This window comes from Numenius arquata, chromosome 21 (assembly GCF_964106895.1).
Source record: "Numenius arquata chromosome 21, bNumArq3.hap1.1, whole genome shotgun sequence".
Lineage (NCBI taxonomy): Eukaryota > Metazoa > Chordata > Aves > Charadriiformes > Scolopacidae > Numenius > Numenius arquata.
The window spans coordinates 5,223,941-5,237,906 of record NC_133596.1 but is presented as its reverse complement, the minus strand read 5'-3'; the positions used below and the strand labels follow the sequence as shown (position 1 = coordinate 5,237,906).

Sequence of the window (13,966 nt, the reverse complement as noted above, 5' to 3'; positions counted from 1 at the left end):
TGAGGGAAAGCATGGGGCTTTGCTCCAGCACAAGATCTCTTCTGCAGAGGCTCCAGAGAGTGAAAACACAGTGCCAAGAGCCCCTATCCTTGCAGTGTCTGTCCCTTTGGTTTTTTTCAAACATAAGGTTGCTTTTTCCTGCCCAGGGGACATTTTTCTCTTGTCAGATGGGCTCCTGGATTCAACCATTTGTTTGTTCATGCCCACTGCCTCCTGCACAACTCAGCTCCTGGGAAACAAGCCAGCCCGTATCTGGATCCCGAGGGAGAGCTGATCACAGCATCCTCCATGGGGCAAGTCCCACTTCCAGGGTGGAAACCCCCTTCAGAGGGGCAGCATCTCCACCTCCCTGGGAATTACAGCCCCGGGCACAGCTGTGCATCCCCACCCCAACCAGCCCAGAGTCCCTGCCCGCCGGGCTGACATTTCAGCTCAGCAAGAAAGAGTGAAGGGGCTTCTCGCCCTCCTTTGGAGCCAGGAGGCTGCGGCACAGAGGGACTGGTCCCTGGGAGCAGCAGGAGCTGAGCAGGAACCCTCTGCACAGGATTAACTCTCCTCCCTGCACAACAAAGTGCCTCCTGCCAGCAGGATCTCCCAGAGTGGGGAATATTCTGCAAAACAAAGCAATGGAAACCTTGTCTCTTGCAATGGAGAAACCCCCATACAGTGCCAATAACAATAGCAGAGCCGCGGGAGGCAGCAAATGGAAGCAACGCACTGAATGAACAAGAAGCCCAGCAGAACAAAATGCAGATAAGACATTTGGGAATGCAATATTTTTCTGATACAGCCTCACTGACTGTAAAGTCTGCCCAGAAGCAGCAGAGAAACCTTTCTCCCCCATTAGATCTGCTTGTGAGCCCACTCACTCCAGCCTAGGAACTCCACTGGCTTCGGCGGATATTAAATCTACAAGTGAAAAAGTCCTTTTCCATCTCAGTGCACCGCTGCGATTGATTTCAGCTGTCAGATGTACACTGCCTTGAACGCAGCAGCACCGTTTCTGATAACACTTGGGATGGTTTCTTCATTTACAGAGACATCTCAGAATCCTTGTGATTAATAAGTTAACGTATCAGTTGCTTAGATAACATAAAATTACATTTTCTGGCTGAAATCAGCCAGTGCAATGTGCCTGCAGCACTCTGAAAGCCCTGGTCTTGAATATTTTGTCACCAGAATTTCTGAGAGATTTGATCTTTACAATAGAATAAAATTTCTTAAGTGATCACCTAGCATGAACAAGCGATTTATGCAAAAATTGTCATTACTGCTTGGAAATTTCACTTGCTGAAAAAGCAAAATATCTTTTGCTTTACAAATATTTTAGTTTGTACATGATTCCTTGTTTTGATCGCAGGAGAAGTTTTGCCACTATTTTGGAAATAGCTGCTCAGCCCGGTTTATCCCTCCGACTACATCAAATAATGCCAAAAGGAGTTACCTCCCTGATGAACTGTCTGGCACAAATGCCACACTGAAGATTTTATGCTTTATTTCTATTCAGAGTCCAGTTTTGTCCCTGTGTGACTGCTCGGGGTGATAGCATTCAAAGCACAGGGTTGTGTAGGCACAGAGCAGCACCGCGAATGCCCGTTTGGGTACAAAGCCTGACAAAACAGAGCTTCTCTCACTCCACCAAACCCACCACAACTGGAGTGATAATACACACTAACTCGTGCAGAACACTCAGCCTGAGAGCTCAGTATCGTACTCATCCTTGCCAGACATTTGGAAATAGCTCTGACATATCCAACATTATTATTTTCTAAAACCAGCTGTAAAGAGTTAGTCCCCAGTCTGCTATTTAAACACTTACCTTCCGTGTTCTCGTTAAGAAAGCATCCATCCTAAAAAACAATTTTCCCACCCTTTGTTACACATGCCATTGCAGTTTATCCTGACTAACACCGGGAATCTCCCCGTGAGATCCTCCCCGCGCGCGGCAGAATCTCCCCGGTCTGCCTGCCTGCGTGTCAGCACCGTGGGCTCAAAGGGACGATGTGTTTTACTGCGAGAAAAAGGATCCTTGGCTGTAGGATGTCCCCACGGGTCAGCAAACGCAAACCACTCACCTCCTCTCACTGGCGCTGCGGGCTGGGGGTGCCTGGGGGCTTCCCATCTCTCCAGCTCTCAGGGCAGTTTGTGCAGCTGCAGACAGCGCCCGCTTCCCTCTCCTTTCACATCGCTCCTGCTCTCATCTGGGTTTCTCATACCATTCTGTTTTATTCCCCTGGGCTGGAAATCCATTGGTGCAAATCCTTCCCCTGGTTTCTTGCTCTCTTTCGCATTCTTTCAGCGAACGTGTGTCAGGTTTTCTCTCCTTCCCCACTTCCCCTCTGGGTCTTGTGTTCTGCTTCTGGCTGCTAGTGCCACATCTCACAACCAGCCTAACCCTCCGACTCGCTGAAATAATTTCCTCAGTCCCTCCATTTCCTCCGTCTTCCTGCAGTGTTCGAGGCAAGAGACATTCAGGGTCTTTCCCTGATTTCTCTTGGGAAGTGGAAGAGGAGGGGAAGGAAAAGAGCTAGAAGGCAGACATCGAAAAACCTGGATATACCTACCTGTGGGCAGTTCTGAGGGAAAGCTCAGAAATCTGCCATCTGTGTGTTTGCCTGACACCATCGACAGCAAGAACCACAGGAGTCTGTGCCCCAGAAAGTGGGCATGTCACTTCTCTGTGCACAAACGCGCTCTGCTAATGCCAGAAGAGCAAGGTGATTTTCTTTTTGCAAGTGGAAGGGAAAGGAAATGGCTTAAGGTCTGAAGTTACATCATCATACCCCTGTGGTCGTGCTGGACCCAGGCTGCAGAGGCTGAGGTCTCCACTCTACCCGCTCTCTGCTCTCTTCTTCCCCTCTGCTGGTCAGCAGCGGCCTGGAGCTGCTTATATGCAGGTTGTGCTCTTGCTGATGGAAAGCAGGGACATCTGGCAGGGGACACCAGAGCACTGCAGTGGGAGAGTATCTCCTGTTACTCCAGGCTCCGTGTCAGCGGGTAGAGGCAAGTTTGCCCCAAATCCCAAAGGAATTGACCACGTTATGGTTGGGTAAAGACCATACAACGTGTAGTGGGGAGCACACGCTGTGCTGGCTGCAAAGGAAAGGCTGTGCTCCTTGGCCTGCCCCACAGCAGGTCCTGCTACGACATCCTACAGAGCAGCCACAACCATCAACCTGTCTTCTCCTGAGCGAGAACTCAACCTTCCCTCCTGTGTGGATCCCAGTTCCCCCCATACGATGGGTTCGTGATGCTTTTGAACAGCAATTACATCTCCTGCTCCCTAAACCTTTGCTTCACACGTGTTCCCTCTGCCATTACTGGTGGCTCAGGGGTTTCCCAGCAGCTGGAGCTCGGCCGTTCAGCAATGCTCGGCTGCCCTCTCCAGGGGAGCCCATGACACTCACGGGGACATCGGCCTGCAGATGCTTGAGAAATGGGCAAAATTGGGAACCCAGCGCTTCCTCTTGGCCCCTGGATGGGGAGAGGGGGTTCCCCTGTTTGCTGGGGTGCTTGAGAACAGCTGGGACTCATCTGACCCCTTCAGTGCTGCTCAGGGCTGGGTGTTTCCCAATGCCCCTCTCTGGATCTCACGCACGGAAACCACAATAAAGATGAAAGGCCTCACGGACTATTGTATAAGCAAAGGGGAAGAGGCAGGTTATCAGCTCTGTCGCAAAAAATAACGACTTCTATTTCAGCTCCTGATAAATTTTCCTTTGCAAGAACAAATATGAGACTGTAAAGAGCTTGTGAAAAACAGAAAGATAATTTTTACTAGTCCTGAGTTAGAAAAGCAGCACTCAGCCCCACACTATTCCCTGCTCTGTCACGGCTTCACGTCCAGCAGGATCCTGTGAAATGTAGATCCAAGTTTCCCCTGTCCACAATGAGAGCTGTTGCTCTCTCAGAGGAGTGTGTGCTATAAAATAAAAAACACTATTACTGCTGCACAGCTAGAAGCTTGTAATTTGGTTTCTGGACACTTTTTTGGAGCAAAATTGTCCTGCCAGAGTAAGAGCAAGCTCTGAAAGGCTGACTTCTGTAATGGAAGGGCTTTTTGTTCCCCTCTAGCTTAGATTTTTCCCTTTTACCAGCTGCAGCTAACACAGCTGTGAGCAGCCCTGCTTCGGGAAACCCCCGGTACCCAGGGTCAGCTGCTGGGAGCAGTGATCAGTTTTACATTCCCATGAAGGTCACGTTCTGCTTTTGGGGCAGCCACAGCTTCTCTGGGCAACCTCGGCCAGGGTCTCACCACCCTCACAGCAAAGAAGTTCTTTCTGAGATGTCATCTCAATCTCCCCTCTTCCAGTTTGAAGCCATCACCCCTCATCTTGCTCAGGAGTAGTGTCTCTGCCCCCAGAGCAGTAGGGAACAAACCCTGGCGCTGCCGTTAGGACATAGCTCATGTGATGGGGCACTTAGTCACTGGCACTTGCAGAAAGCCTGGCTGTGCTTTGTGGGAAGACAGTGGCTTGCTTGTATTTCTCTGACTTTTGGTGTGCGCTGGGGCTGAATTTGAAAATGAAGTGGCCCAGACGGCACTGAGGGTGGAGGTGCTGCTCATGGTGATAAGGTGTGAATCAGAGCGAGACAGTGTGACTTTATACTGCACTCTTTGAGGAAACACTCAGAAAAAAACACCCTTATTGTCATCTGCACAGGATAGTTCAGGTGAGTGAAACGGGACTCACCTGAGGAGTTTGCCCTGGGTCCCCGTGACGCTGTGCTGTGCCCTGGGTGAGCTGTCCTGCTAGAAAACCACCTCTGCTCCCTTGTGTCCTGAGGTGTGTTGAGGGTGGAAACGCTTTTCCTGCTGATGGGATGTGAACCAGGCATATCAATTTGAATGGGCTGAAGGCTCCTGTGGGCTTTGGTGACTCAGAGCTGGTGCAGGTTTGCACAGGGAGCTGTTGAGACAGAAAACATACAGGGTGTGAGCGGGAAGTCACACCTGGATGTGCTTTTAGTTCCAAAGTTCAGAAATCAGCTGTAACAAAGTTGCTGCAGCACAAGCCCTTTAAACCCCCCTGGGCCATAAGGCTCAGGGCCTGGGCAACTGATCTTCAGTGAGCCCTGTGTGCCCATGGTGTTTTCACTCTCGGTGCCAAGTTTGTTGTTCTGGGTGTATATGTATGTACACAAGCATGCACGCTGCAGTCACGCAAGGGAGATTCCTTCTCAGAGACACTCCTGAGCACCTAATTGGTTTCAGAGTGCAGAGGAGGAAAGTTATTCTGGAGACGATAAAACTTGGGTACTGGTGGACACTGGCTTAATTAATCTCTACCTAGAAGGTATCCTGCCTCTGCTTTATTCAACAAAAAACCTTAACTTATAAGGAGCTTTAAGCAATTAAAGTACCTAGTTTTATTGAATTGCTGAGGTGCTTGCCTTGTACCTCTTCTCTCTTCACTCCGGAGAGATTCAAATATCCACCTAGTTCCTGTAGATCACTGCCGTGGATTTCCTGGGCTTTATTTGATTGAGAAACAGGGGTCCTCTGCCAAATAGAATAAAGGATATTCTAAATGTTACTGTGTACTCAATACTTTCATGCTGATTTTTAAGAAAATACAAACTCAACATGTTTCCCACACAAGGAAAACTTAGGTAGACTGTTACCCTGGTTAATGTTTGGCTCTGATGGAAACATCTAACTAGTTTCAAGTGTGTCATGGGACTCTTAGTAACCCCAAGGTGTTTACTTTTTATGGCTCTAAGAATCAAGTACCAGCGGAAGCTCGTCACCCATGGAATAAAACTGGGGCAATGGTTCACTATTGACTTAACAAATGATTCATCTGTGCTACTTACTTCCTGCAGCATCCACCAGTGGGTGTTTCCACCGAAACACCTGGGCATGAATCCGTACGTGGTTGGATCCATCTCGATCACAGCTGGAAGCGTTTCAGTTTGGGGCTAATGAAGCTCTGAGGAGCTTGTCTTCACTGGAAGTTCTATGCAAATTGCTGGTTGTTGCAGTGCCAGCACAGATGGAGCTGCTGCCCTGGGCTGGTGTTAACGCTTGCGTTGAGAGGGAATGGAGATGCTGAACAGAAAATAATAGTGGCAAGGGAAAAGCTTGAGCTGCTGTCACTGTGGCAGTACAAGTATGGTGGAGGACGAGAGGAGGATTTGAGTAATGTAGATCCTGGCTTGCTGGGAACATGAGGAAACTTGGTAGTTATTGCAGTCAGCCTTAGATTACCTGGAGGAAGCAGAATAATCCAGACCGAGCAGACGCTTGCACAACAGAAAAAAACACATACTATAGGTTATAAGAATATGTTGCGAAGGTGTCGTGGAGCTGAGGTCACTGAGTTTGTGTCACCATGTGGCAAAGCACAGCAACATCAGGTTTGGAGGTTCAAGCAGTGTGTTGGAGGGCACTGTCCCTTGGACCTTGTCTTCAGCAGATGCAGGGCTGCATGGCATGAGTGGTGGGGATAAGCTGCTCCTTGAGCCACCTCATGTCCTTCTGCAGAGACAGTCCGCCCCTGAGTAACTGAGGTGCATGTTGTGCCATAGGCTTTGGAACAGGAAGTCTTGTGTTGAAAAAAATAATGAGGGTTTAAAAATCATTATTTGAGGGAGTGGAGTAGCTTCTCTTGAGGGGATCTCAGGTCCTAGTAATAAGGGATCAAGACTGAACCCTGGGACTGAGTCTGTGCTGTCTTCAGGACATGCAGTCCAGGACATGGCAGGCACTTGAGGCGCTTCTCTATGTGTCAGGGTTACCGTAGCTCTGGGAATCATAGGATCATGGAATGGTTTGGGTTGGGAGGGACCTTAAAGCCCATCCAGTGCCACCTCCTGCCCTGGCAGGGACACTTCCCACCAGACCAGGTTGCTCAAAGCCCTGTCCAACCTGGCCTTGAACCCCTCCAGGGATGAGGCAGCCACAGCTTCTCTGGGCAACCTGGGCCAGGGTCTCACCACCATGACCCCTTCTTCCACTGCAGGAGAGGAAACCTGCCCAAGGCTTTAGCAGCTGAAGTGTGAAGCATGAGAAACTTTCTCTTTGCTTGCAAGTTGGGCATTGTGGTGTTTTGGATATTCTGAACCGCCTGCCCTTTTGATTTAAAAATCCCCTTGTGTTCCTGCTTGAACTCTGAACGACACAATTTACTGTAGTGGTCATCTGGTTTCCTGGTGTTTTTCAGTGAGTTTCTGCACAAAGACTGGTTTATCACTGACATTTCCTGCTGTCCTGTGGCTCTGGCTAAATGTGTCAGCCTGACCCCAAAACCAGTTCTGAAAGACAAGATGTGTTTTTTGAAGTATCTAAAAGATAGCGAGGAAAAACTGCCAGACCTTGTGTCATCCTTGATCTGAATTGAAAAGTACATGGATGTTCTGTTCCCCAGACAAGAGAGCACATGTGCAGCCAGTAAAATGCCATTTCTAAATATCAGTGGCGTGTCCCGACTTAAAAACATCCGCACACTGAGCTAAGATGATGTTTTAGCAGATATAAACACGCTAAAGATAGAACCAAAGCAAAAATCTGCTGGCGTGCATTATAGGAGAGTTGTTTGAGATTATTAGTGGAATTTCGAGTCTTAAGTGTTTGGTTACAGCAGATACTGTTGCTTCTATCTAAATGAAAGCTGCTAAAAGGATCTCAGACATAACATTAAGTGCCAGGAAATAGGGAGCAAAGGGAAGAAAACAAATTAATCTCAGCTTGGTTTGTGCAACGTACAATAAAGAACACGAACAAAGGTCTGGGCTTGATTATGTCAACACATTTTGCGTATTAAAAGGTAGCATGGTTTTTTGGTTGGTTTTTTTTGTTGGTTTTTTTTTTTTTTCAGTAACACTGCATAATGAAATACAAACTTTATAAAGACGCAGCTTCCCTTTGAGGACTTGTCTTTTGTCCCAAGAGTGCCCGAAGACCCTAGGATGGGTCAGAGCCCTGGAGAACCAGGTGCTGGTCAGTCAGAAACCAGCTCTGGTTTAAATGGTTTACAGGTAAAGGAGAAAAGAGTAATTTTTCCATTTTGTTGCTATAAAAGTAGAGCACCTCAATGAGCTCTTCGAGGTATCTGTACCTGAAAACCAAAACTTTGAATCTTTGTGTTGTTTGTAACTACTTTTCCCTGCCCCAGAGTTGATGAAACTGTATTAGTTGCTTTGTGTTTTCTTTTGGAATTCCTCTTTTTTTGGTCCTTCAAGCGGTGTGCGGTGCTTGACTGGCCCCTCAGGGGTGACAGGAGCCGGAGCTTTCTGGCGAGCATGCAGGTTTCCTGCGTTTATGGAATTTTCACTCAGCCTCTACACATAAAATCTCGTGGGTTTCGGTGTAAACGACCCCTTGAGGCAAAATATGAGGATGTGAAGATAAACACCGAGAGCGGCCATGGCCGGGGGCTCGGCAGCTCCGAGTCCCTTCCCACAACAGTGGCTTAAAACTGTGGAAGATTTTCCTTTCATGCATTTCCTTGCAGTTTGACATTGAAAATACCTCTAAGTTCTTTTTAATAATTTAAAATTTAAAAAATATTTTATGAAAACACATGCGGGTGTGGGGGACGGGCTGGACGAGCCCCTCGCTCCCAGATACCCCTTATGGCGATCGGGAAGCTGCGGGGGATCTCTACGGGGCTGGATTTCGCTCTTTGTTCGCTTTTCGGTGAATCCCCACTCCCGGGGACCCTCTTACAGCCGGAGGAGTCGGTTTTTTTGTTAATTATTTTATCTCTTTGAAGCCCCAAGCGGCAGCTGGCGCAGCCACCACCATCCCTCCCCTTTTGTTGTGCTAATTCCCGAGCCGGGGCGGGGAGGAAAGCTGGCTGCGTGGCTGGGGGGGTGGGGAGCGCAGTCCGGGAACCCTCAGGCCGCGCCCGGCGGAGGGTCCAGCCCCGGGACAAAGGGCTCCGGTCCCCGGACAAAGGGCCCCGGGGCGGCCATCCTCCCGAGCTGCCCTGCGCTGAGGAGATTCAAACGGCGGCCGGTCTGCCCCGTCCCATCCCGGCAACAGGCGGGGCTTGGCGCTGATTGGCGGAGGGAGCAGACGACGCGCTCCTATTGGCTGGAGCAGGGTGGTCAGGGGAGGGGGGAGACGGGTGAAGGTGTTATACGGCGTAGGGAAGCGGCCGCCATTTTGTGTGGGAGACAGAGGGGCAGCAGCTGGAGTTGGTGGAGCGGTTTGGGCTGTGCTTTACGGGGGGGGGGTGTCGGAGAGTGACGGCGGAGGAGCAGCGGGGTCGGTTTCTGAAGGCCCCCGTGTGTGTGTCCGTGCTTTTGGGCGAACGAGACGGATAGAAGTCGGTAAGGGAGGAGCGGTGCGGGAAGGGCCGGGCGCTGCCGCCGCCATGTTGCGTTCGCTGGGCTGCTCCATTGTTGGGGAAGTGGGGACGGGGGTTCCCGGCTCGACGAGGGACTGGGGGGTGTAGGCAGCGTAAGAAGAGAAAAAGTTTAAAGACAAGCAGATGGAGGAGCTTTGGCAAGCGCCGAGCCTGTGAGGGCCGCTCCGGTGGGAGCAAACAGCGGAGCATTTTGTGCTAATGACGTTACCTCGGCCTTTAGTTTTAGTCATAACAAGGCGAAAGCTGGAAATGAAGATGGGCGGCTCTTCCTGGAGCTCTTGGGGAGAGATGGACTCAAGAGTGCTGATGACTCGAAAGTGAGACATCGAGTAGGGGAAGGTGAACAGATCGGAGTGATTTCGGATTAAAATCTTAAAAAAGCTTCCAGGAGGGGATGAGCCACGGGCTAAACAGGAAATTATTTTAAGTTAATAAGGAATTACTTTGGTGAAAAAAAAAAATAATCTGGCAGATTAGAAATGGAGCTGTGTTGTAATGGCTGGAGGAGGGTTTGGGGGGGCGAATTTCCCCCCTTTTGGGGGAAAAGGCGACTTCCTTTTTCTGGGAAGGGTGGGGACACTTGGGGACAGTTCTGGGCGCTGCGTTCCTGCCCCGGTCCCACAGTCAGAGGGTGAGTTCTCACGGGGGGGTTTCAGGAAGGATTTCTTCGTGCTCAGGAGTGATGCATTGGAGCGCTAATTGTCTAAAAATTATCTCAAAGTATTTCCCCGTTGAATTTGACTTTTTCCCCCTATTAAAAGAATTGTGAAATACGAAGTAGAATGGTGAAGTTTATATAAATAAAGATAAATATTACCTTTTTGTTCTTTTGTTTAAAGATATTGTCATCTTTCGCAAATAAGAGACTTCATGAATTCTCTAAATTATTTCATCTTGAGAGAGAAGCAATTGCTTCCTTAACCCGAGTTCAAACTACTTTCTCATTTATGCAGTGCGACTTCTCCCTTGGAGCTTCTGTGCCGAGAATCCGATGTTGGGCTCGGCTCCCTGGCTGAAAACAGCAGATCAGCCCATGAGAACTTCTATTCCTAGCCAAAGGAAGGAGTCCAGCAAAAGGCAGCACCGACTTTTCCAGGCTTGGACGCAAGAAAGGGGGCAAGAATTGGAGAGTGTGGAATCTGAGAAAACAACTGAAAGGTAAAGGGGGTGGGAGAGGAATCTTACAGTGTCGGAGACTGAGCAGGAAGGTGGGACGGTATCTGGCCGGCTGTTTGGGAAGTTCAGTTATAAATGGCTGCTTTCCATTTGCGGTTGTTTTCAGTTCACTTTGGGGTTTATCAGAGTAATTCTTGGATTTACCAAAAAATCGGGGAGTGGCTTTATCACTGCAAACAAGGTGTAAACAAGCCTGGTTTAAATGTCTTGAGGATTAAATATTAACAGCTTAAATTTGGGAGTAACATGTTTTTCACATTCTTCCAGTAACGCCTTTTGCTGAGGAGAAAAGAAGGGATTTATTTAGTAGTTGGGCTGCGTGGAGGGGCCAGTGTTTTCATAACTAGGTAGTTAAAGCTGTGACTATTGATAAGGGGGCTGGGGTGCGGTTCCTGAGGGAGGGATTGCTCTGTGACCTGCTGGTCAGCCAGCAGCAGTGGAATTGTTTAGACAAGCCATTGTAGAGTCAGTAATCTCCCATGCAGAAGATAAATTGCATTATAATTGAGTTCTCATGAGCGCACCAGGTAAGTTCGTGGTTATTTTTGAAGTCGTATCCAGTAAAAGAGAAAAAAATACTACTTTCAAAGAGTTTTGGTTAGATTGATATCAGTCCCCTTGCTTAGAATCTAAAAATTCTCTGAAATATTTTTAAAAAAAGAAATAAAGTAGTAATGCAAACTCCACTGACTTTTTCCCCTGTTTTTACAGGTGACATTTAAGTTGAAGATGGGTGGTGGAGAAAGATTCAACATTCCAGCTCCCCAGTCTAGAAATACCACCAAGAACCATCAACAACTTAAAAACAGGCAGAAGAACAAAGACCAGAATTCGCAGATGAAAACCTATATGAAGAAAGAAAGAGGACACGGATGCAACTCATCACCTGGAGCATGGCAGGCCATGCAAAAAGGGGGAAAGAACAATGTTCATTTCCCCAATAATCAAAATTGGAGTCCTAATTTATCGAATCGCAACCTGTTTTTCGCACCTCAGACCAACCAGAACTACGCTGGAGCAAAATTCAGTGAGCCACCCTCACCAAGTGTTCTTCCTAAGCCACCAAGCCATTGGGTACCCGTTTCTTTTAAACCTTCTGATAAAGAAATAATGACATTTCAGCTTAAAACATTACTCAAAGTCCAGGCTTGAGATGTAACTTTTTCACATTTTTAAAGTTATTTAAAATTTACAAGGTTTCAAATTTGAGAATTGTTGTTCCTAACCCCAGAGGCCAGAGAACCAGATGTTCTTGCTGCATGTAGTTAAGTCACTTGGAAGAGAAGGGGCTGGGAGTTTACATTCCCCTTACGTTTTTACCTCAAAAGTTGTGTGCTGTGTTCACTGTGAAATAGGTATTTTCGTAGAATCATCGAATGGTTTGGGTTGGAAGGGACTTTAAAGATCACCTTGTTCCAACCCCTGCCATTTTCTCTGTAATCAATCTAATCAAATCCTGAACAGTTGCCATTTATTACAAAAGTGGGACTGTCAAATTGGAATTGTGACTGCTTTTTGGTATGGTGTTAGAAAATCAGCTTTTCCCTAACTTAATGCAGCATTAACTGGAAAAAAAAAAAAATGCACTGAAAGCTTTAGTCTTGTACTTTGCTGCCTTTCAAACTCGTGTAAAATTAGCTAGTTAAATAAAAACTGCAGAGCAGAGCTCCACCTAGGACTAGGTAAACCACAGAAACTGTTCTCTAGAGAGCTTGATTAGACACCATCAAATCGGCAGATGAGCGTTTAAAGCCTGTGACTAAACTTTAGATGTGGGAAACATCTTGGTGCGTGTCCTGGAACTGCCGCTCTCCAGCTCTCGTGATGCTCCGTGGGCATCATCCCAAGTCAGACCGTGCCAACCCATGACACTGCATTGCCAGACGACTGCCAAAAAAGCTAAAAAAAACCCCCATTTGCACAGCAATTGCACTGATGAATCCTAAAATACATTTTTATACCAGTTTTATAAAATTGTAAAAGAGGTGGAGTAGTTACTTAGGCTGGTCTTAAATTGGGTACCCTGTAATAATTGTTGTGAGTTACAGTAGCTTGTGGCAGGTATTAAAATGTTTTCATAGGGAAGACAGAGCCATGTAAATAAATGTAAAACTTTGTAGCATATGTAAATTGATGCTGGGCTTTCCTGCACAGAAGTATTTTTTAGTACAAAACTGCTGAATGTATGATGACCATGTGGAGTACATGGCCCGATTTTAAAAAAAAAAAAAAAAAAAAGATATTTTGTTAAAAAAAAAACCCTAAATAACTGTGGCTGTGCCCTTGCACTTAACGTACAGTGAATATGCACGTTGTTGTGAGCTCATTTTTAAAGTAAACTCAGTGCAAAAGAGGCTTATTTAGAATTTTTTAATAAAATAAAAAAAAATATTAAAAAAAAAAAAAGCAAAGCTGCTCAAGTTGAAGATCCTCACGTTCGGAATGTACAGGAGAGGTGCGTGTTAAACCATGGAAAAACACTAAGGTGTTTAAAACCAAATTGGATGTTTCACAAAAAAGTGCAAATGGCTGAGTTTGGGTGCTTGATGAATTGTTTCTTTTTCTAAAATGAATCAATGCTACAATGTTATTTTGTCCCACTAGTTGCTAAAATAAAAATAGAGAATAAAAATACAAAACCAGGGCAGTTGCCAGGGGCAGCTTTCAGCGCTGTCACAATTCAGTTGACCCATAATGGAAACAACTGAACTGTGACAACAAAATCCAGAGTGTTTTAAAAATACAGTAATTACTAAAAATAAGAAGTGCTTTAACTTGAGAGGGAGTTTTGCGGATTGTGAGATGTTCTGAGATGTCTTTCTGTACATTCGAAATGCCTTGGCAGCTGGGTTGAATGTTTACAAATCTCTTTGCTCCAAATAAGATGGAATTGGCGATCTTTAAACTTAAAAGACTTTGTGACCTGGCCCTTCCCCAGTGAATGAGCTGTTATCCCACTTACAATTGTGTATTAGAAATTCAACTTCAAATTGTCAATTACTTACTGTGTTTGTACAAATTGGAAATGATAAAATTTTAAATAAACTATTTTCACCCCCTAAAAGCATCTATTTATTTCAAGATGGTAACGGAAAAGCGGGATTTTTTTTTTTTTGGCAGCTTAAAGAGTTCTATATAAATCTCTTGACGTTCAAAACACTGATTAATGTATTTAAATACCGCTTTTCGTATCCTTAACTTATCCATAACCTTCTTTCCTTTCGCAAGAAACTCTTTACTATTATCTTTATCTGGCAAGAAACAGGAACCTGGGAACCCCAGCACAAGTCGAGTGTCAGATAAGGAGTTTCTTCAACTCCAGCCCTTTTTCCTCAGCCCGGTTGGGGATTTGTGAACGCAGGGCTGGAAAATTCACACTCACCAGGACAACAGCGGGGCTGGAAGGGGCTGGCGGGACCCTCCTGGGGCATCTCCGGGACCAAATCTCCACCAGGCTACGGCTGCAGTAATTA

General features: G+C 46.7%; 1 protein-coding gene across 1 annotated transcript; it reads left to right on the top strand.

Annotated features, from left to right (window-relative positions):
* The first annotated feature begins 11,210 nt into the window (after positions 1–11,210).
* On the top strand, positions 11,211–13,096 carry PNRC2 (proline rich nuclear receptor coactivator 2). The gene has a single exon (XM_074161889.1). The coding sequence runs from the start codon at positions 11,223–11,225 to the stop codon at positions 11,643–11,645; it is 423 nt and encodes a 140-aa protein (XP_074017990.1). The 5' UTR covers positions 11,211–11,222; the 3' UTR covers positions 11,646–13,096.
* The last annotated feature ends 870 nt before the right edge of the window (positions 13,097–13,966 follow it).

Coding starts and splice junctions, on each gene's coding strand:
- PNRC2 (XM_074161889.1), top strand. CDS start 11,223: ATGGGTGGTGGAGAAAGATTCAACATTCCAGCTCCCCAGTCTAGAAAT.